General features: G+C 39.9%; 1 protein-coding gene across 3 annotated transcripts; it reads right to left on the minus strand.

The window, feature by feature from the left end:
• Positions 1-1591: 1591 nt before the first annotated feature.
• On the minus strand, positions 1592-24491 carry GstT3 (Glutathione S transferase T3). 3 transcript variants are annotated; one of them, XM_067784660.1, is made up of 5 exons: positions 24337-24491; positions 11953-12093; positions 8141-8246; positions 2015-2331; positions 1592-1925 (listed from the first exon to the last, which is right to left on the minus strand). In XM_067784660.1, exons 1-5 carry the CDS (start codon positions 24344-24346, stop codon positions 1780-1782), a joined length of 720 nt encoding a protein of 239 aa, XP_067640761.1. In that variant the 5' UTR covers positions 24347-24491; the 3' UTR covers positions 1592-1779. The 3 variants fall into 3 exon arrangements, with proteins under 3 accessions (XP_067640761.1, XP_067640763.1, XP_067640764.1); XM_067784662.1 differs by having other exon boundaries at positions 24332-24444; XM_067784663.1 differs by lacking the exon at positions 11953-12093 and having other exon boundaries at positions 24337-24361.
• Positions 24492-24788: the final 297 nt, after the last annotated feature.

Raw genomic sequence — 24788 nt, forward strand, 5'->3', positions numbered from 1 at the left:
CCAGTTGTATGATAATTATCCTGTAATATAGCACTCATCAACAGCTTTCATTTGATATCCATATTGTATAAACACATTCTAGGGGTACCCGGGTCCACGTTTTGGGCTATATCTCGAGACCCTATCCTCCCAGTTGTATGATAATTATCCTGTACTATAGCACTCATCAACCGCTTTCATTTGATATCCATATTGTATAAACACATTCTAGGGGTACCCGGGTCCACGTTTTGGCCTATATCTCGAGACCCTGGTCACACAGGGGTATGAAAATTATCTTGTACTATAGCACTCATCAACAGCTTTCATTCGATATCCATATTGTATAAACACATTCTAGGGGTGCCCGGGTCCACGTTGTGATCAAAAGACCCTAGGCACGTCGCGAAAAAAAGGTAGACGTTGGCCGATTCTCAGACCTACCCAATATGCTCACGAAATTTCATGAGAATCGGTTCAGCCGTTTCGGAGGAGTTAAGCCTCTAAAACCGTGACAGAAGAATTATTTTATTATTATTTTTGTTAATACTGAAAAGTTTTTTTTAATGTGTTTCAAAAGAATTTATAAAGCCGGTTCTGTAGTTATCAAATGAGAAAGACTGCGCCGCTGATTTTTATAACTCTCACAAAGCCGATGGGAGCAATTTTCGAAAGGTATCAGTCTCGTTCCTTTTGGAATCAAAATAATGGTTTCGGCTTAGGTTTTGAAGCGGCTTCAGACGGTTATAGGTATCGTTTCGTCTTAGTTCATTTTTACCCTTACTTTCGAGTCATGAATAAACCGGATCAGTTTCAATCATAACCGCTTGTACAGAATCCTGGTCAGCTGGTTTAGCCTTCGAGCGTCAAGTAACCTGTGAAAATTTAAAAAAGTCGAAAATTTTGGAAACATTGCCCAATATAATAGGAGCTCAAAATTCAACACAAGCGGCAGCGGAAATAATAGAATTCCACATGCCCCTAAATGTATACTACAGATTTATTGATTTGTGTAGCGCAATATATATCCTATTGCATGGGCTCAATATAATTTGTTATTTGCCTTTGTTCAAGAGATATAAACAAATTCACAGTAGTTATCGAAAAACCGATTAATGCTGAACCGTTAATGATGAAACCTTGAATCGAATAATGGATTAATCTATAAGTGGGTACCTATGTAGTGCAAAAAAAGTTTGTTTGGAAATTTTGCTGCTTTCAAGAAATGTACGCAATAATTGGTTTTGTTGACAGTAATTGTCGATAGACCGGATATCTCACGTAGCGCTTGAACTGTTAATGCTAGAACGTTTATTGTGTCTTAATGTTGTACAGTTAAGGAGCTATATATTGCAAAAAATAAGTTTAGGAAATCTTGCTTGGTTCAAAATATAAGGGCAACTTAATTGCTGGGTCATATCTGTACCGATAACTCATATTTTTGCGTTGAAGGGTTAATGACGGAACTTAATATCAAATTTTGGATTAATCAACAAGTGTTTACCTATCAAATCAATTTGTGTCTAAATCTAAAGCAACGTAGGTATATAATTAATATATGCAAATTGTCGCTGGGTTCCGGGTTAGTCCTGAAAACATAACTAATTCGAAATTGGGTCCATTTTCGACGATATTTTTTTATTGGTTGTTATCTGGAACGATTTTCCGTCATTCTTTGGCAAACCAGTTTGGATAAATTACAACTCTTGGGCTTATGTCAATATTATCCAGAGAGCAGTTACATACATACAATCATACAAGTAAAGCAAATTTAAGCGTTTAAAAAGATAAATAATAAATTTAAAGTTTAGCATTTGGCGCAGTGCCGGTTATTTTATAAACAATTTGATGAGCATAATCATAGTGTGGATTACAGCCTGCGCGCACGCGCTTCAGCCATGCCTTAATTTTTGGATATTTGATGCGCACGTCGTAATCGGCCAAACCTGAAAGTGCAAGGAAATAGACAAATTAGCCAAATATGTTAAGTTATAAAAATCTTTCCAGAATCTTTAAGCTCAGCTTTCGCACTTACGTGTCTGTTCGATTTCGCATGCCGCAAAGATATCTGCAACCTTTAGACTTTGTCCGGTTAGAAAATCTGTTTTTGCTAACCAAACATTTTCAATAATATCCAAATTACCCTCCATTTGATTTTTAAGCTTTTCAATTTTATCGTCTTCAGGACGTTCACCCGTAACTAGTGGATCCAGCCATACGGTACGAAAGTAGAGACTACAGGTTATACGCAGCGCGAGATGGTGCCATTCGAGAAACTCATCGACACGTGCCTGTTCAACGAAATATTTAGGATAAAGATGTTCTGGTATTTTACCCTTTGCGCTGAGATACCTGAAAAAAAAATTAGAAGTACGTCCACATAAGAGAGCAATCAAGATCTAGAAGTGTCGCGTGTTTGAGAATGTGGATACTCATCCCAATTTTTTAGCAGTGGAAATTGTCGACGAAGTCTTCATGGGGATGAATTGCTTTGCTTGCGTGAGGTATACATTCAAATTAATACAAGAAGCAGGATTATGACAACCAAATCATTGGAAACAACATGTGCTAGAGGTGAAGAGGCGCGTTCCTCATAAGGCAGATTGGTCAACACGGAGGAAAGGAGAGGGGTTTAGGAAATATAGATTTGTCATATGTGATGAAAACCAACGGCCAAATAGAGAAGACCTCAGCAGCGAGAGTCGCATCGCAAGGGCATACTAAACTTGCAATTGTTGCCTAAATGAGAGTTCCATTTGTTACCAAAGAGTCGCATATATGTTCAGATGGAAGCCATATGGGCATAACGAATAATTTGTATATTTGTAATAATTTGTTCAAGCGTCCTATATTTGATGAGAAAAAACTGTGTGGGTTTGGATTAACAAGTCTATTAAGTGATGTGAAGACGGCAACCGAGAAGGAATATTCCGGGGAAGCCACGAAACTAAGAGGCAAGAGTAGTAGAGAATACTGTTCATGAGAAAATGAAACCGGATGTGGGTTAGATAATTAAAAAAAAATCAAAAACAAGGCGCGAAAACCCTCCGAAGAGATGTAGGTCAAACTTCTTTTCCAATTTTCGTCCTGCTCCTTTTAATTTTTCCTACAAATTGGCGGGACGGGACCTACACGTTTTACGCCGATACTGAACAGCATCTGCAAGATGCAGAAGAGTTTTTACTCAGAAGCTTTTCATGGCAGAAATTCACTCGGAGTGTTTCCCAAACATTTCCGAGGGGCGACCCCACTTAGAAAAACTTTATTATAATTGAAAAAAACTTTTTTGTAATTTTTGCTGCGGTTTTGCCCGTGAGTTGAACCCAGGATCTTCGATGTGGTAGGTAGGCTACCACCACACCTCGGCGAGCGGAAAGTTTATCGGATGCGACTCATGGGAAATTAGATCACAATACAAGGAAACTGATGATTGGTGCAAGAGTTTCATTCCCTTTTAAAAATGTAGTTTTTCGGCATTGAGTAGCTGTCAGCATTTAGATTGGGTAATGCGCTAGATTAGGGCACTCCAACTTAGGCGGAGGGCAGTGTTTCATAATACAAAGCTGACGCCAATTGAGAGCACCAAAGGTTATCAAGTCTTCATTCACCTCTCACTCCCATTTCAGTGGATGTATTCCCAATACATCTGGAGCCCCGAGCAGTAGTTCGAAAACGGAATGATGGCTGCCAAAGATGAACTGATCATAGATTAGTTTAGCATTGCCAAAGACGGCGTTCGAATCTGGCTTCATTCCCGCCGGTAGAATTCCCGAAATACGGCCTCACTTTCCGGCGGAGGCTGTAAATTTAGCGAGAGAACGTGACCTTATAAGACAGCTCGATCCCGGCGACCCCCAAATAAGGGATATAAACCAACGCACCAGATTGCTTGTGGATGAACACAAACTTTGGTCCACCGTAAAGTCCCTATCGAATCCGTCGAAGCACAATGGCAAAATTTCCATCGCCTTTGGCGATAAAGTGCTGTCGGATGCGAAAAAATGCGCGAGCGCTTTCTGCCGACAATATATAATGCATTATACGGCCGACAAAGATAGACGGAGGGCCAACAGACACGCACATAAGCATAAATTCAGCGCGTCTCCGATTACCATCACCGCCAAAGAGGTTGAGGATGCCATCGGTCATGCTAAACCATCCAAAGCAGTGGGCTTAGACGGCATAGCCATGCCGATGCTTAAAAGCCTAGGAAAAGAGGGTTTCAAATATTTAGCGCATGTCTTTAACCTGTCTCTTTCCACCATTCTCATTCCCGAAAAATGGAAAATGGCCAAGGTGGTTCCGCTACTAAAGCCTGGGAAACCAGCTAACATATCGCCAGTAGCCAAGACGCTTGAAGCCATTTTGCCCCCCTACTTCAAAGCAAATTTGCAGCTAGCCTGTCATCAGCATGGCTTTAGAAAACTCCATAGCACCACCACCGCGCTAAATGAAATTGGCACCCAGATAAATTGTGGTTTAAATCAGAAGCCCCACCATAGAACAGTACTCGTTGCGCTAGACCTATCAAAAGCTTTTGATACGGTCAACCATGGCACGTTACTGCAAGATCTGGATGGGTCTACCCTTCCATGTCTTAAAAGGTGGTCCGCAAATTATCTGGGTGGTCGGCAGGCATCGGTGCAATTCAGAAACGAAACACCAAAGCCAAGAAGAATTAAACAAGGGGTGCCACAGGGTGGTGTCCTATCTCCACTTTTGTTTAATTTCTACATATCAAAACTACCTTCGCCACCGGAAGGAGTTACTATCGTTTCTTACGCCGATGACTGCACAATAATGGCAACAGGCCCGTGCCCACAGATCGATGAGCTTTGCAACAGAATAAATGGCTACATCCCTGATCACTCCAGTTTTTTCGCCTCGCGAAACCTGGCATTATCACCGACTAAATCATCCGCGACCTTATTTACAACTTGGACGTCCCAAATGTCGACCATTTTGAACATCCACGTCGATGGCACTACGCTACCGACTGTCCTACACCCCAAAATCTTAGCTGTGACGTTTGATCAGGATCTACATTTTGGTGAGCATGCAGCCGCAATTGTACCGAAAATCCAGAGCCGTTATAAAATCCTTAAATCTCTTGCTGGCAGTACTTGGGGAAAAGATAAAGAAACGCTCATTACTACTTACAAAGCAATTGGCCAGCCGATTGCATGCTACGCGTCCCCTATATGGTCGCCAAGCCTTAAAACTACTCACTGGAAGAAGCTACAGGCCTGCCAAAATACTGCTCTCAGAATCGAAACGGGCTGTCTTCTTATGTCGCGAATACTCCCCATCAGGGAGAATGAGATGCTAACCAAACAGTTCCTGTTGAATACCAGAAACCTGGGCATCCCAACAGACATCTGATTGTTGAGCAAACACCGCCTAGGGGCTTAAGGAGTCATCTCCGTAAGTATTATGAGGAAATACGGCACCTGAGAACTCATCCGTAGGAAGCAAAAAATCGCAAGCAGGTCCTCAGTGAACTCCAGAAACAGGCGTCGAACCTTTATGCTGGGAATTGCCCGGTGAATCCAGTACTCAAAGAACAGTACCCAAAACTTGCGGAAGAGGAACGCACACTACCCAGGGAAACACGAGTCACTCTAGCTCAACTTCGATCTGGATACTGTAACAGGTTAAACTCTTACCTATCCAGAATCAACCCCGACATACGAAATGTATGCCCCGCTTGCAATGTGTCCCCACATGACACCAACCATCTCTTTAATTGTAATGTGGAACCAACGCCTCTAACACCCCTCTCATTATGGTCCACCCCTGTTGAAACACCAAGTTTCATTGGACTCCCGTTAGAGGATATTGATGACAATTTGTGATCGGCCGCACCTATTGGATGGGGCGAAGCACTGCTACAACAACAACAACAACAACAACATGAACAACAACAACAACGGCGTTCGAATCGAATTTGACTACATTTCTTTCTCCTGCCGGAGTCTACTAAGCAATTAGGCTATCTTTTGATCAAAAACGCGAAACCAAATCGATGACGTTAAGTTCGACGTCTGGAGATTGTATACGAACTTGTCCACCATATTGTGACGAGTATGAGTGACACTAAGTGATACTCACATCCCTAGTCTGATGCTAAGTAAATGAAGTCACAACAACAAAGAAGCAGACAGTCACTTGTATCTACATAAACGAATCAATCATTATGTCTACATATATGTACGTATACGCAGATGAGAAGCAACGCACAACCACATGCATATATCTGAGATACTCCCGAAAGTATGCAATGAGAGAAGCTATAAAATCGTGCATCTGTAGTTACAGCTGAGAAATTTGATAGCTGATGGCCAACAAGTAGATTCTGGAAATGTAAGCGCCTAGAAGATGCGAACGAGGAAATCAGAGAGTATAAAAGGCGACACCAGTAGAGGCGCAATAAGCAGTTTTGATTAAGCCGCTATCTGGCGAGCAATAGCAGTATTATTTATTGTGAAGTACTTTAATAAAGGCCATTTTTCCATTATTCAATATTGTAGTTATTTATTCAACAGTTTAGTGATTCGAGCCTTAGTAGAAGATTTGAAATAAGCGGAATTGCAAGTAAATTCGTTACAATATTGTAAGAAAGAAAGAAACATTGATGCGCAGAGTACCATCCAATGTTTGGCTTCGAAAAGTTGCTCAAGCAAAAAGCAACTAATTAATTCTTCATTAAACTCCCTCGCATTTTCTTTCTAGTATTATTAAGTGAAATACAATCAAAGCTTCCTAGCTACATATGTAGGCGTGGCGATCCCAAGCTCCTGGTGCTATAATAATTTCTTGAAAAAGATTTCCCTTTTTAGCAACACTTCGCAAAATCTTTGGGAGTACTACGTAGTGCGGCTAAGAACACCAAAGATTTCTTCAGGTTTCGGAAGAGCACCTAGTATAAAGAGAACATCGTGTGGTGTCTAACGGAAATAAAATTTGACTACAGAGCCACATGATCTACGTCCGTAGGTTGCAGTGATAATGAGCATTATACTTACTGCAGAGCGAGCTGAAAGAGACGCTTTGTTCGAAAAATGGAAAGTGAGGTGCGATAGTTCAACTGGCTGGTCAATAAAAACCTCACATAGACTCAATGTGCCCTTAGTGTTACCATAATTTGTTTGACGACCAACGGAAAACCCCCTATTAGGCACCAAGAGTTGTGTTATAAAATAACTTCGTTTTCTTCGCAAATACTAAAAGTTGTCTAGGACCTAGTTAAATTTTGCCTAAAGATATGGCAACTCTGTCTCTGGTAGCCGGAGCCTTGACGTCCCAACTATGATAGTGTGGCGAATTTTAGCATCACTATGTTAGTAAATAAACGACCAACAACAATAAAGCAAGCTGCCACTCGTGTGTACAGGAAGACATCAATTTAATCATCATTTACACACATACATGGAAGGCGATGAGAAGTATATGCACACACATGACCAGCAGTTCGAAGTGAAGAGATATCTAACACGCACACAAATGTAGTCATCAGCCGAATTTCTTACTCACACATACACACGCATATAATTAAATTACCAAGCAGGAGATACAACAATTCTAGAAGGTGAAAGGAAATATGCGGACGAGGCAACAGAGAGTATAAAAGCAGCGCAAGCTGAGGAATAACCAATCAGTTTGATTAACACACGCTATTGCGAAGTATGTGATATTGCAGTATAATTGTACTACTCCCAAAGTAATCTACATAAAGCCCAATTTGCAATACTGAATATTGGAGTGATTTATTCAACAGTTTAGCGATTCGAACCTTAGCAGAAGGTTTGAATTAAGCAGAATTCGCCAGAATTCGTTACAATAGGAATAACGACTGAAAATACTTCCGAAAAACCGGACAAATGAAAAATGGTTTCAAGGCACAATCTAGCAGTAATAATAATGACGACACTCATTATTGAACAGCAAAGGATATTGCTGTATGCCAAGTGGCTCGACAATCCTCCTGTTCCATATGGATCACATTGTTGTTGCATTTACATGTTAAATCTCTATCCGTATCTGGTTCTCGTTTCATTGGAACACGAGGAATATTTTTTATATAAAAGCTTTTATAATGGCCCTAATGGTGTTTAAGTGTTAGCTGCGTATGATTTATGATATTTTTGCTATTTTATCTTACCTTAGCACAGCAATACTTTCAGCCAATTTGAAGCCGTCATCGATAATACAGGGCACACGTTGAAACCGGTTGATATTTTGTTTGAATTCTTCAGTTAAGTGCTCACCTGTAAATACAAAGTAGTAATTTGAAAATGAATGCCTTTAAAAATCAAAATCTGGTCCACTCTTAGTGTGCGCTATGTTGGAGTCCCGTTGTCAGCTGTAAATGGACCGTCGCATATCCTTACGGGGAAACACGTATAGTGTTTTTGCAGTCGCATCTTTACTCAGGGCCATGCTAATATCGGGGATCCAACATGAATGCACCCTTGGTAAGACCGTTTTTTTTAGAAACTCTTTTGAGGATCAAATAAGGAGAAAAGTGAAGGGAACAGTACGGAAAAGGAAAAAGAGAAAGAAAAAACAAGGAAGGTAAATATAAAAAAGAAATAAGAAAAGGAAATCAAAGTAAAGGGGAAAAAACAAAGGAAAGCAAAAAAAAGGATAAAAAAAAAATGAATAGAAAAGAAGGGACGGAAAGTTATCAAGGGAAGTGAAGGCATTCAAACAAAAAGGAAAGGCATGTGAATGAAAAAACTGAAGGAAAAGATGGGAAGCTATGAAAGCACACCGTTATTTCTCTTCCCTTTCCGCTTGATGTCAGGCAAGGTGAGTGCTCGTTTCGCTAATTCGTCCCTGCTTTGGCTCGCTTTATACCGGCCGGTGGAGTACCCAAAATCATACTACATTTCCCTACCGAAGCTGCAGTCCTAACAAGAGAACGTGATCTAGTTAGACTGTTCGACCTTAGACAACTCCAAATAAGGGATCTCAACTTGGATGTTATGCGGCTGGTAAATGAACATAAACGTGCAAAATGGGAAGAGCATCCAAAGAGACGAAGTGTCGTCCACTACTGTCATCCACATAGACGTTAAAAACGATATTCAAAACGTCAAGCCCCCCCAACTCAATAGGCCCAGTATAGCCATGCCGATGCTTAAACACTTTAGCAATGAGGGAGTTTTCAATTTATCGTTCAAATCCTTCGTCATTCCAGAACACTGAAAAATGTGGGAACGACGCCTCAAAAACTAGAAGAATTAATCAGGTGTGTCGCTAGGAGGTGTCCTATCCCCACTTCTGTTTAATTTCGACACATAAAATTACCCCTCCCCACCAGAAGGAGTAACCATCATTTCCTATGCCGCCGACTGCACGATAATGCCAACAAGCCCTGGTGCTTTAATAGACGAATGAGTTTCAAATAAATAAATAGTAATCTCCCCACACCCATCACCGACCTCCGGTCACGTTAACAACTTGGTTCAACTATACGGTTGGCTCAACTCTACAGCAAAAACAAATATGTGCTCAGATTGTCAAAAACTGCGTGTTGGTCTTAGACGAATGAAATGGAGAGAAAACATTACCTTTTTTAAGCGGAATTGTATCTTAGTTACAAAGCCGAAAGGATAAACGAATGCTGCTAATAACTTACAAATCAATTGAATACTTGACAAGGGCTGCATGCCTGTCAAAATACTGCACTGAGAACTGCCACGTGATGTGTGTTTATAACCCCTGAACACCTCCTTCATAGTGAGGCAAAAGAGCTGAATATAAAAGGAACATAAGAAAATTCTGAACACACCAGTTTTGCTGAATTGTCACAAAGGGGAACATGCCTGCAAACAACTGCTTCATCTTGCCCCGCCTCCTAGAGGGATAAGGAAGCATCTCCGTAAGCACTAGGATGAGATCCGTCACCTACCAACTCAGCCCTTAAATATCAGGAAGTCTAATCCACGTAGAGTCGGTGTAATCGTACTCTGTCAGCCTGGTTATTAATACAAATTATCCAAACCTTGCAGAAGAACTACCCACGGAGATACGACTCACTGTTGTTGTTGTAGCGACAAGGACACTCCCCGAAGGCCTTGTGGAGTGTTATCGATGTTGATGGTCTTTTGCCGGATGCAGATCCGGTACGTTCCGGGAACAAGCACCATACAGGTGTTAGCCCGACCATATCGGGAACGATTTGGTATGACCACATGAGACATTCTAGGACACAGCGTCCTCCCACCCCTAGATCCATCAGAAGTTTGGGGTCGCCAGAGCCTCGGCTGTTACTGAAACAGGATTCGAAGGGTTGTTGTTGTTGTTATAGCGATAAGATTGCTCCCCGAAGGCTTTGGGGAGTGTTATCGATGAGATGGTCCTTTGCCGGATACAGATCCGGTACGCTCCGGTAACAGAGTACCATTAAGGTGCAAGCCCGATCATCTCGGGAACGATTTATATGGCCACGTTAAACCTTCAGGCCATCCATCCCTCACCACCCCCAAGTTCCATGAGGAGCTTGAGGTTGCCAGAGCCTCCTCTGTTAGTGAAACAGGATTCGCCGCAGATAGGTGAGGTTGTCAATTGGGTTTGAAGAAGCTATATATTGCGCTGGCGACCTGAAGGGTTGCGCTATACAGCCCATTGAATTTATTTCAGTCGCCTCTTACGACAGGCATACCTACCGCTGGTATATTCTAACCCCCTGACACGCTGGTGGCTTCCTCACGGGTAGGTGAGGTTGACAATTGGGTTGGAGAAGCTACATATTGCGCTGGCAACCCCTTGAGGGGTGCGCTACACAACCCTTGAATCAATTTGGTATTTTGATCGCCTCTTACGACAGGCATACCTACCGCGAGTATATTCTAAGTCCCCTAACCCGCTGGGAAATACGACTCACTTGTTGTTGTAGCAGTGCTTCGCCCCACCCAATAGATGCGACCGATCACAAATTGTCATCAATATCCTCTAACGGCAGTCCAAGGAAACTTGCTGTGTAGGGTGGACCATAATGCAAGGGGTTTAGAGGCGTTGGTTCCACATTACAATTAAAGAGATGGTTGGTGTCATGTGGGGACACATTGCAAGCGGGGCATACATTTTGTATGTCGGGGTTGATTCTGGATAGGTAAGAGTTTAGCCTGTTACAGTATCCAGAACGAAGTTGAACTAGAGTGACTCGCGTTTCCCTGGGGAGTAGGCTTTCCTCTTCCGCAAGTTTTGGGTACTCTTCTTTGAGTACTGGATTTACCGGGCAATTCCTGGCATAAAGGTCCGACGCCTGTTTGTGGAGTTCACTGAGGACCTGCTTGCGATTTTTTGCTTCCTACGGATGAGTTCTCAGGTGCCGTATTTCCTCATAATACTAGGCGGTGTTGGCTCATCAATCAGATGTCTGTTGGGATGCCCAGGTTTCTGGTATTCAACTGGAACTGTTTGGTTAGCCTCTCATTTCTCTCCCTGATGGGGAGTATTCTCGCCTCATTATGTAGATGAGAGCAATATTTTGGCAGGCCTGTAGCTTCTTCCAGTGAGTGGTTTTTAGGCTTGGCGACCATATAGGGGACGCGCAGCATGCAATCGGCTGGCCCATTGCTTTGTATGTGGTAATGAGCGTTTCTTTGTCTTTTCCCCAAGTACTGCCAGCATGTGATGTGTCTCGACATGACACCAGCCATCTTTTTAATTATAATGTGGAACCTAAGCTTCTAACAACAGTGCCCCTATGGTCCCACAATGTTGAATCTTGTTGTTCCTTGAACTTCCGTTAGGATACTGCGTTGACAACTTGTGAGTGGTTGCACCTATTGAATGGAGTAAAGCACTGTGGAAGCTTGATTCCGTTGAGCTTATAGTAAAATATTTTATTCAAAATTAGAAAATCACTCGGCTATAGCGGTACTTTTGGTATACCTTGTAAGTATACATACATACATACACACAGTTACACAAAACATATTTCCTTAACTCTATTTAACTCACCTTTACGCAGCGCAACTGGACAATCTTGAAATTGTACACCGCTCATCTTGAGAATTATCAGCAGCGCACGCGACGGCTGCGACATCAAATCATAATAAAATTTCAAAGACATTTCAACCTTTGAACGACGATTAAATGATACTAAGTAAAACACAAAATAATGCAAAAACAACTTAAGTGAAAGTGTAAAGCAATTTATTTGATCGAAAACGCTTTTTTAGAAAATGTTTAACAAACTTTTTACTTGATATTTACTAAAACATACGCAATAGAAAATAAATAACAAAATGCGATTCAAAATAAACCAACAGTGAATAAGCTACTGCATTATGTGTTTAGCCAATGAATATCAACAGACTGTTGTCAAACTACTAAATAAAGGTGCAGTTTGACAGAGAAATTGGTGGGGATGTGCGAATAAATTGTACTCAACAAGCTCTCATTGAGTGCTCAATGGCCGCTCTCTTCTAATCAGCTGTGCTAATTTTACCCATGCATGGGTGCCTAGCCTTGTATGAAAGTGAACTCTTGTTTGCATTTACAAATTTGTTTATCTTTATTTTGGAGAGCAAACTTGCTCTCTCTTTTGCTGGATTTCAGGGCAAGGTACACGCGTATTTAACAAATTATTTATTTGAGTAGATGTTGGTGTGTGAATTGCAAACACGGTTGCCACACCATATTTTCATTTGGAACCAAAATTCATCGAAAAAAAATGACCAAATCCCAAATAAATGGACCAAATTTTTGTTGTTGTTGTTGTTGTTGTAGCAGTGCTTCGCCCCACCAAACAGCCGCGACCGATCACAAATTGTCATCAATATCATCTAACGGGAGTCCAAGGAAACTTGCTGTTTCAACAAGGGTGGACCATAATGAGAGGGGTGTTAGAGGCGTTGGTTCCACATTACAATTAAAGAGATGGTTGGGGTCATGTGGGGACACATTGCAAGCGGGGCATACATTTTGTATGTCGGGGTTGATTCTGGATAGGTAAGAGTTTAACCTGTTACAGTATCCAGATCGAAGTTGAGCTAGAGTGACTCGTGTTTCCCTGGGGAGTGTGCGTTCCTCTTCCGCAAGTTTTGGGTACTGTTCTTTGAGTACTGGATTCACCGGGCAATTCCCAGCATAAAGGTTCGACGCTTGTTTGTGGAGTTCACTGAGGACCTGCTTGCGATTTTTTGCTTCCTACGGATGAGTTCTCAGGTGCCGTATTTCCTCATAATACTTACGGAGATGACTCCTTAAGCCCTTAGGCGGTGTTGGCTCATCAATCAGATGTCTGTTGGGATGCCCAGGTTTCTGATATTCAACAGGAACTGTTTGGTTAGCATCTCATTCTCCCTGATGGGGAGTATTCGCGACATAAGAAGACAGCCCGTTGCGATTCTGAGAGCAGTATTTTGGCAGACCTGTAGCTTCTTCCAGTGAGTAGTTTTAAGGCTTGGCGACCATATAGGGGACGCGTAGCATGCAATCGGCTGGCCAATTGCTTTGTAAGTAGTAATGAGCGTTTCTTTATCTTTTCCCCAAGTACTGCCAGCAAGAGATTTGAGGATTTTATAACCTCCCCCCCTGATGGGGAGTATTCTCGCCTCATTATTTAGATGGTGTTCTGTGGACATAAGAAGACAGCCCGTGGCGATTCTGGTTTATAAATAATTCGGCAATTCACGAATTCTTTGTAAAATCGTTGATTTCAGGTTGTGGTAAAGTACAAAGACACACACACTTTCATTCTAACAAAAAGCCTTATATAAATAACTGTTTTAACGAAAACCTTAGAACAAACCCGTGCCGCAAGCCAAACTAGTTCTGTTTTATTATACTCAGTTGAGCAGAGCTCACAGAGTATATTAACTTTGATTGGATAACGGTTGGTTGTACAGGTATAAAGGAATCGAGATATAGACTTCCATATATCAAAATCATCAGTATCGAAAAAAAATTCGATTGAGCCATGTCCGTCCGTCCGTCCGTCTGTCCGTTAACACGATAACTTGAGTAAATTTTGAGGTATCTTGATGAAATTTGGTATGTAGGTTCCTGGGCACTCATCCCAGATCGCTATTTAAAATGAACGATATCGGACAATAACCACGCCCACTTTTTCGATATCGAAAATTTCGAAAAATCGAAAAAGTGCGATAATTCCTTACCAAATACGGATAAAGCGATGAAACTTGGTAGGTGAGTTGAACTTATGACGCAGAATAGAAAACTAGTAAAATTTTGGACAATGGGCGTGGCACCGCCCACTTTTAAAAGAAGGTAATTTAGAAGTTTTGCAAGCTGTAATTTGGCAGTCGTTGAAGATATCATGATGAAATTTGGTAGGAACGTTACACTTATTACTATATGCCTGTTTAATAAAAATTATCAAAATCGGAGAACGACCACGCCCACTTTTAAACAATTTTTTTTTTTAAATTCAAATTTTAAAAGAAAAGTTAATATCTTTACAGTATATAAGTAAATTATGTCAACATTCAACTCCAGTAATGATATGGTGCAACAAAATACAAAAATAAAAGAAAATTTCAAAATGGGCGTGGCTCCGCCCTTTTTCATTTAATTTGTCTAGGATACTTTTAATGCCATAAGTCGAACAAAAATTTACCAATCCTTGTGAAATTTGGTAGAGGCTTAGATTCTAGGACGATAACTGTTTTCTGTGAAAAAGGGCGAAATCGGTTGAAGCCACGCCCAGTTTTTATACACAGTCGACCGTCTGTCCTTCCGCTCGGCCGTTAACACGATAACTTGAGCAAAAATCGATATATCTTTACTAAACTCAGTTGACGTACTTATCTGAACTCACTTTGTATTGGTGTAAAAAATGGCCGAAATCCGACTATGACCACGCCTACTTTTTCGATATCGAAAATTACGAAAAATGAAAAAAATGCCATAATTATATACCAAATACGAAAAAAGGGATGAAACATGGTAATTGTATTGGTCTATTGACGCAAAATATAACTTTAGAAAAAAACTTGGTAAAATGGGTGTGACACCTACCATATTAAGTAGAAGAAAATGAAAAAGTTTTGCAGGGCAAAATCAAAAGCCCTTGGAATCTTGGAAGGAATACTGTTCGTGGTATTACATATATAAATAAATTAGCGGTACCCGAAAGATGATGTTCTGGATCACCCTGGTCCATATTTTGGTCGATATCTCGAAAACGCCTTCACATATACAACTAAGGGCCACTCCCTTTTAAAACCCTCATTAATACCTTTAATTTGATACCCATATCGTACAAACACATTCTAGAGTCACCCCTGGTCCACGTTTATGGCGATATCTCGAAAAGGCGTCCACATATAGAACTAAGGCCCACTCCATTTTAAAATACTCATTAACACCTTTCATTTGATACTCATATCGTACAAACAAATTCTAGAGTCGCCCCTGGTCCACCTTTATGGCGATATTTCGAAAAGGCGTCCACCTTAAGAACTAAGGCCCACGCCCTTATAAAATACTCATTAACACCTTTCATTTGATACCCATATCGTACAACCAAATTCTAGAGTCACCCCTGGTCCACGTTTATGGCGATATCTCGAAAAGGCATCCACCTATAGAACTAAGGCCCACGCCCTTTTAAAATACTCATTAACACCTTTCATTTGATACCCATATTATACAAACGCATTCTAGAGTCACCCCTGGTCCACTTTTATAACGATATTCCGAAAAGGCGTCCACCTATAGAACTAAGGCCCACTCCCTTTTAAAACACTTATTAACACCTTTCGTTTGATACCCATATTGTACAACCGCATTCTAGAGTCAACCCTGGTCCACTTTTATAACGATATTCCGAAAAGGCGTCCACCTATAGAACTAAGGCCCACTCCCTTTCAAAATACTCATCAACACCTTTCATTTGATACCCATATAGTACAAACAAATTCTAGAGTCACCCCTGGTCCACCTTTATGGCGATATTTCGAAAAGGCGTCCACCTATAGAACTAAGGACCACGCCCTTTTAAAATACTCATTAACACCTTTCATTTGATACCCATATCGTACAAACAAATTCTAGAGTCACCCCTGGTCCACCTTTATGGCGATATTTCGAAAAGGCGTCCACCTATAGAACTAAGGCCCACGCCCTTTTAAAATACTCATTAACACCTTTCATTTGATACCCATATTATACAAACGCATTCTAGAGTCACCCCTGGTCCACTTTTATAACGATATTCCGAAAAGGCGTCCACCTATAGAACTAAGGCCCACTCCCTTTTAAAACACTTATTAACACCTTTCGTTTGATACCCATATTGTACAAACGCATTCTAGAGTCAACCCTGGTCCACTTTTATAACGATATTCCGAAAAGGCGTCCACCTATAGAACTAAGGCCCACTCCCTTTCAAAATACTCATCAACACCTTTCATTTGATACCCATATAGTACAAACAAATTCTAGAGTCACCCCTGGTCCACCTTTATGGCGATATTTCGAAAAGGCGTCCACCTATAGAACTAAGGACCACGCCCTTTTAAAATACTCATTAACACCTTTCATTTGATACCCATATCGTACAAACAAATTCTAGAGTCACCCCTGGTCCACCTTTATGGCGATATCTCGAAAAGGCGTCCACCTATAGAACTAAGGCCCACGCCCTTTTAAAATACACATTAACACCTTTCATTTGATACCCATATTTTACAAACGAATTCTAGAGTCACCCCTGGCCCACTTTTATAACGATATTCCGAAAAGGCGTCCACCTATAGAACTAAGGCCCACTCCGTTTTAAAACACTTATTAGCACCTTTCGTTTGATACCCATATTGTACAAACGCATTCTAAAGTCAACCCTGGTCCACTTTTATAACGAAATTCCGAAAAGGTGTCCACCTATAGAACTAAGGCCCACTCCCTTTCAAAATACTCATTAACACCTTTCATTTGATACCCGTATAGTACAAACAAATTCTAGAGTCACCCCTGGTCCACCTTTATGGCGATATCTCGAAAAGGCGTCCACCTATAGAACTAAGGCCCACGCCCTCTTAAAATACTCATTAACACCTTTCATTTGATACTCATATCGTACAAACAAATTCTAGAGTCACCCCTGATCCATCTGCGATATCTCGAAACGGCGTCCATCTATAGAACTTAGGCCCACGCCCTTTTAAAATACTCATTAATACCTTTCATTTGATACCCATATCGTACAAACACGTATAGTACAAACAAATTCTAGAGTCCCCCTGGTCCACCTTTATGGCGATATCTCGAAAAGGCGTCCACCTACAGAACTAAGGCCCACGCCCTCTTAAAATACTCATTAACACCTTTCATTTGATACCCATATCGTACAAACAAATTCTAGAGTCACCCCTGATCCATCTGCGATATCTCGAAACGGCGTCCATCTATAGAACTTAGGCCCACGCCCTTTTAAAATACTCATTAATACCTTTCATTTGATACCCATATCGTACAAAATAAATTCTAGTCACCCCTGGTCCACCTTTATGGCGATATCTCGAAACGGCTTCCATCTATAGAACTTAGGCGCACGCCCTTTTAAAATACTCATTAATACCTTTCATTTGATACCCATATCGTACAAAATAAATTCTAGAGTCACCCCTGGTCCACCCTTATGGCGATATCTCGAAACGGCGTCCATCTATAAAACTTAGGCCCACGCCCTTTTAAAATACTCATTAATACCTTTCATTTGATACCCATATTGTACAGAATAAATTTTAGTCACCCCTGGTCCACCTTTATGGCGATATCTCGAAAAGGCGTCCACCTATAGAACTTAGGCCCACTCCCTTTTAAAATTATCATTAACACATTTCATTTGATACCCATATCGTACAAACAAATTCTAGAGTCAGGCCTGGTCCACCTTTATGGCGATATCCCTAAATGGCGTCCATCTATAGAACTGTGGTCCACTTCCTCTTAAAATACTCTTTAATACCTTCCATTTGATACACATGTCATACAAACACATTCCAGGGTTACCCTAGGTTCTTTTTACAACATGGTGATTTTCCCTTACTTTGTCTCCACAGCTCTCAACTGAGTATGTAATGTTCGGCTACACCCGAACTTAGCCTTCCTTACTTGTTTACATAAAAATTGTATTTTTATACTCAGTTGAGCAGAGCTCACAGAGTATATTAACTTTGATTGGATAACGGTTGGCTGTACAGGTATTAAGGAATCGAGATAGATATAGACTTCCATATATCAAAATCATCAGTATCGAAAAAAAATTCGATTGAGCCATGTCCGTCCGTCCGTCTGTCCGTTAACACGATAACTTGAGTAAATTTTAAGGTATCTTGATGAAATTTGGTATGTCAGTTCCTGGGCACTCATCTCAGATCGCTATTTAAAGTGAACGACATCGGACAATAACCACGCCCACTTTTTCGATATCGAAAATTTCGAAAAATCGAAAAAGTGCGATAATTCATTACCAAATACGGATTAAGTGATGAGACTTGGTAGGTGAGTTGAACTTATGACGCAGAATAGAAAACTAGTAAAATTTTGGACAATGGGCGTGGCACCGCCCACTTTTAAAAGAAGGTAATTTAGAAGTTTTGCAAGCTGTAATTTGGCAGCCGTTGAAGATATCATGATGAAATTTGGCAGGAACGTTACTCTTATTACTATATGTCTGCTTAATAAAAATTAGCAAAATCGGAGAACGACCACGCCCACTTTTTAAAAAAAAATTTTTTTTAATCCAAATTTTAAAAGAAAAGTTAATATCTTTACAGTATATAAGTAAATTATGTCAACATTCAAATCCAGTAATGATATGGTGCAACAAAATACAAAAATAGAAGAAAATTTCAAAATGGGCGTGGCTCCGCCTTTTTCATTTAATTTGTCTAGGATACTTTTAATGCCATAAGTCGAACAAAAATTTACCAATCTTTGTGAAATTTGGTAGAGGCTTACATTCTAGGACGATAACTATTTTCTGTGAAAAACGGCCAAATCGGTTGAAGCCACGCCCAGTTTTTATACACAGTCGACCGTCTGTCCTTCCGCTCGGCGGTTAACACGATAACTTGAGCAAAAATCGATATATCTTTACTAAACTCAGTTCACGTACTTATCTGAACTCACTTTGTATTGGTGTAAAAAATGGCCGAAATCCGACTATGACCACGCCCACTTTTTCGATATCGAAAATTACGAAAAATGAAAGAATGCCATAATTATATACCAAATATGAAAAAAGGGATGAAACATGGTAATTGGATTGGTCTATTGACGCAAAATATAACTTTAGAAAAAAACTTGGTAAAATGGGTGTGACACCTGCCATATTAAGTAGAAGAAAATGAAAAAGTTTTGCAGGGCGAAATCAAAAGCCCTTGGAATCTTGGAAGGAATACTGTTCGTGGTATTACATGTATAAATAAATTAGCGGTACCCGACAGATGATGTTCTGGATCACCCTGGTCCACATTTTGGTCGATATCTCGAAAACGCCTTCATATAAAACTAAGGGCCACTCCCTTTTAAAACCCCCATTAATACATTTAATTTGATACCCATATCGTACAAACACATTCTAGAGTCACCCCTGGTCCACGTTTATGGCGATATCTCGAAAAGGCGCCCACATATAGAACTAAGGCCCACTCCTTTTTAAAATACTCATTAACACCTTTCATTTGATACCCATATCGTACAAAAAAATTCTAGATTCACCCCTGGCCCACCTTTATAGCGATATCTCGAAAAGGCATCCACCTATAGAACTAAGGCCCACTCCCTTTTAAAATACTCATTAACACCTTTCTTTGATACCCATATCGTACAAATTCTAGAGTCACTCCTGGTCCACCTTTATGGCGATATCTCGAAAAGGCGTCCACCTATAGAACTAAGGCCCACGCCCTTTTAAAATACTCATTAACACCTTTCATTTGATACCTATTTCGTACAAACAAATTCTAGAGTCACCCCTGGTCCACCTTTATGGCGATATCTCGAAAAGGCGTCCACCTATAGAACTAAGGCCCACGCCCTTTTAAAATACTCATTAACGCCTTTCATTTGATACCCATATTGTACAAACGCATTCTAGAGTCACCCCTGGTCCACGTTTATGGCGATATCCCGAAAAGGCGTCCACCCATACAACTAAAGTCCACTCCCTTTTAAAACACATATTAACACCTTTCGTTTGATACCTATATTGTACAAACGCATGGTCCACTTTTATAACGATATTCCGAAAAGGCGTCCACCTTTAGAACTAAGGCTCACTCCCTTTTAAAATACTCATTAATAACACCTTTCATTTTATACCCATATCGTACAAACAAATTCTAGAGTCACCCCTGGTCCATCTTTATGGCGATATCTCGAAAAGGCGTCCACATATAGAACAAAGGCCCCCGCCCTCTTAAAATACTCATTAACACCTTTCATTTGATACTCATATCGTACAAACAAATTCTAGAGTCACCCCTGGTCCATCTTTATGGCGATATCTCGAAAAGGCGTCCACCTATAGAACTTAGGCCCACTCCCTTTTAAAATTATCATTAACACATTTCATTTGATACCCATATCGTACAAACAAATTCTAGAGTCAGGCCTGGTCCACCTTTATGGCGATATCCCTAAATGGCGTCCATCTATAGAACTATGGCCCACTTCCTCTTAAAATACTCTTTAATACCTTCCATTTTATACACATGTCATACAAACACATACCAGGGTTACCCTAGGTTCTTTTTACAACAAGGTGATTTTCCCTTACTTTGTCTCCATAGCTCTCAACTGAGTATGTAATGTTCGGTTACACCTGAACTTAGCCTTCCTTACTTGTTTAAACTAAATTTCTCCAGGGCTCGGTTGTATCGATTTTATTTTAAAATCAGACAAAAAGTTAAAAAAAATTGTTTCCAATAGCTGGTTGCTCCACTTTTTTTAATTTAATTCTTTACTCTTCCGTTTACCAGTGCACCCTCATGCTTCAATTTTCCCATCTATGGCCTAGATTCACTAAGTGCGGGTTTTGAAATGTACATTATTTCCATGTAATATGTGTTAGAGAAAAATGTATATTTCAAAACTCACATTAATTGAATCTAGCCACAGTCTTCAGATTTACTTTTGAAAAGCGATCTTTTGAAAAGTCTTAAAAGTTTGATCTGTGTAGTAATGGTCGAATTTCCATTTGACGAGGTACGAGAAATTAGTTATTATTAACAATGTTATTATTCAAGTTTCTGGGGTTCTGCTCTCCAACGGGAATAACTTGGAACAAAGCGTTTATATCAGATCTACGTTGAGCATTTGTTAAGTTATCGTTTTCCAAAAATATTCCTGCCTTACTTCCAATAAAAATATTTCTTCGGTTAAGAATCTTAGTATTCTAAATTATGTACACTGACATTTTTTAAATATACAATAAAAAAAAAAAAAAAATGTAAGGCGCAATAACCTCCGAAGAGATATAAGGCCGAGCTTCTCTTCCAATTTGCGCCGTGCTCCTATTGATTTTCCCTACAAATCGGCCGGACGGGACCTGCATGTTTTATGCCGACTCCGAATGGCATCTGCAAGGCAGATGAGTTTTCACTGAGAGCTTTTCATGGTAGAAATACACCCGGAGCGCTTGCCAAACACTGCCGAGGGGCGACCCCTTCTAATTGAAAAACCTTATTTCTAAATATACAATATTTTGATATAATCATTGCAACTAAAATTACTCATATTGATGGAATAATATCAGCAGACCAAATGTTTCTGATTGAATTCTTTAGCGCAGGTCGGAAATATATAGAAACTTTTAATTCTGTAACTGATATTGAAATTGACGGTTGTATAGCAGGAATGCTATTAACTTCCAGACACAAAAATAGAAAATATAGCTCCATCGCAAGTGTGAAGAACATAATAGTCTTGGAATTCCTAAAACTCATCAATTTGTTTTGTGCTGTGTGAGAAAAATTTAAAAACTTTCATTGTCTATTGAAGCATATCGCATAACTTGAACATAAAACAGTGGTAAGTCACTTAATATAAAACAAATTAGTCTCAATAATTTATTTAGTTTTCAGTACAAGAATGTCTTCATCAGTGGACAACTCCGTCAAATTACTTTGAGATGTACGTGCATTTGCAAGAACTTTTTTAAGCTCAAACAATGACAAAAGTTTATCACGAAAAGTTTTTGATAAACGATCGAAATATTTAGCCACCAAAACAAGATTTTCTGATTGACCGCTTGTTTCCAACACTTTTCCAAATGGACCAAAGTGGCAACCGTGATTGCAAATTCTATTATATTTCTTTTTTTTTTGCTTTTCAACATTAAAACAAAATATTTATGTGAGCCCCAGCAGTTTAGTATGCTACTTAAGGAACAGGGTGACGCAAAACGCTCAGTTTGTTTCTTTATTCATATAATTAGTCTACGATATGATGGAAGGAGTCGATATTTCGATTTTGTAAGTTGTGCTCATCCAGGACGCTCGGGATATGTCTCCATTGAATGATGTATTTGCGGCTCAGTTTTTTTCCTATCAACCATCCAACAATACCACTTCGCTTCAGGCTTTTATTTGCTTTGCATTGCGTTAGTTTCTTCCTTTTCCTAGTGTAGGAACTAGGGTGGTTTGTTTGATGGTCTGGTTGACATTTTTCACTTTTATAAGATTGCTAAACTTCTTGTTGAGTATTTTGTACTTCAGTTCCATCGCCTTATCTATTATTTGGAAGAGGGTTCCCATTAGAATAAGGACTGATAGCCGCTCCTCAGTTTGTAAGTGGACGTTCAGCAATTAGGCACTTGGTTTTTCTTTTTTTGATTAAAAAATAAATAAAAATAAATGTAAGGCGCGAAACCTCCGAAGAGATCTAAGGCCGAGCTTCTCTTCCAATTTGCGTTGTGCTCCTCTTGATTTTCCCTACAAATTGGCCGGACGGGACCTACATGTTTTATGTGACTCCGAACGGCATCTGCAAGGCATATGAGTTTTCACTGAGAGCTTTTCATGGTAGAAATACACCCGGAGCGCTTGCCAAACACTGCCGAGGGGCGACCCCGCTTAGAAAAATTGTCTTCTAATTGAAAAACCTTATTTCTAAAATTTTGATGTTGCTTTGCCCGGGATGCGAACCCAGGGCATACGGTGTGATAGGCGGAGCACGCTACCATCACACCACGGTGGTCGCCTTTTTTTTGATTGCAGCATGTTTATTTCGTGTCGTAGCAGATCCATTTTCGCTATTTGCATAATCTCCCTGCTTCTCACATTGTCCGGTTCCGAATGTATTTGCGCAAACTTCGGAATAATCTTTATTTCTAGGAATTGCTTTTTAAAAGAACAAAACGCAGGCAGCTAACACGAAGTCAACCCATAGATGGCAACTTAAAACCGCTGACTTCTACCTGTCAAGTAATCGAACACAACCATAAACCAAACACTAACTCTAAGAGCGCGTTTCACGAATACACACGAACAAACTACCTGCCATACACACAAGACGTACCTAAACGAACTAGCTAACAAACGAAACACGACCACAACTTAACGAAATTGTATGGTGAGGTTACATAACGCCGAAACCGGTTTGTCTTCAAACAAAAATTTACAAGGGATGACGGAATATCGTTCTAAAATAGTTCTAAGGGTAAGAGCTGTCGGAAAAATCAACATCAAAGGACATTGGTTTGGCGTCGAAGAACATATTGACAATGAAGATGGCACAAAATCGAAACCGGGTTGTTTCGAAAACAGGCTTGACAAAGGACAGCGGAAAATCGTTCCAATTTACATAATTTTTTTTTACCACCTTGTATACCAACTTTGCTCGACCCTTTTTATGATAAGCAGAAGACCTAGTTTAAACGAGTGTTTCGGTGTCCAACCATTTGCACAAGCTTAGTGACCAAGTAAGGACAAAAACTATTTTTCCCGATTTGATCGATTACGGGCCACTCAACCAGTTTCTTATAAATGTTTACAAATTACTTATTTTTTTGTGGGACTGGCGTAATATTTTCACAACTCAAATCGAAGTGAAATCTTCACAGCAATAACTAGTAATCGCACGTGCATATTCGACTTCTAAGCTATGGGTTATGACTTCCGAAATAAGGCTTCATTTTAAACTAATGAGATCATTAATGGTTAAGTAAATTTTTATATTAGTTGGAGAAACTAATTCTAGTTGTGGCGATTAGGTGTCGATCTTGGCTTTATTTATATATCATTTTGTTGTATTAAAAATTATTTGCACGCCTTTCAAATCCATTTCAACATTATGCGAACAAAATAATTCTAAAAAAATTATACTCTCTCTGCTAGCTCTTCACATAATTAGAACGTCGTACGTTACTTTTAAACATCTTTAAGTGGTAATCTGATATCTTATTAGCACATCACACCGCACATTTTTTATTTAAGTTGAAGAAGATTTTCCAAATACTAAAGGTTTAACGAAAAGTGTACTACTATATAAAGAATCGTACTAAGCAGTTGTTCGGATTATTTACAAAAAAAAAAAAAAATTGTATGACATTTCCATTTTATTTAACACTTGACGGACATAGCTGATAAGCATTCGTTTGCTTGAAGATATAATGTATGGATATTAACCTGGGTCGATTTGTATGGACGAAAGTTAGCTGATATCGCGCCATCGACTTTTCGATAGGGTTTGGGCTCAGGAAAAAAAGTTCCACTACGGTATGCGAATATTTTTTTTTTTTTCAAAAATCTGCTGTAAAAACGTTGGCAATAAAAGTTTTTTGAAAAAAAAAAAAAAAATATTTCTTGGGTTTTGGGGAG

This window comes from Eurosta solidaginis, chromosome 4, assembly GCF_040869045.1.
Source record: "Eurosta solidaginis isolate ZX-2024a chromosome 4, ASM4086904v1, whole genome shotgun sequence".
NCBI lineage: Eukaryota > Metazoa > Arthropoda > Insecta > Diptera > Tephritidae > Eurosta > Eurosta solidaginis.

Excerpts from the sequence above, each read along its gene's own strand:
- GstT3 (XM_067784660.1), bottom strand. Across the intron at positions 2,332-8,140 it reads GAAAGTATTGCTGTGCTAAG|GTATCTCAGCGCAAAGGGTA; the intron begins GTAAGATAAAAT and ends TTTTTTTTTCAG. Across the intron at positions 1,926-2,014 it reads ATGCGAAATCGAACAGACAC|GTTTGGCCGATTACGACGTG; the intron begins GTAAGTGCGAAA and ends TTGCACTTTCAG.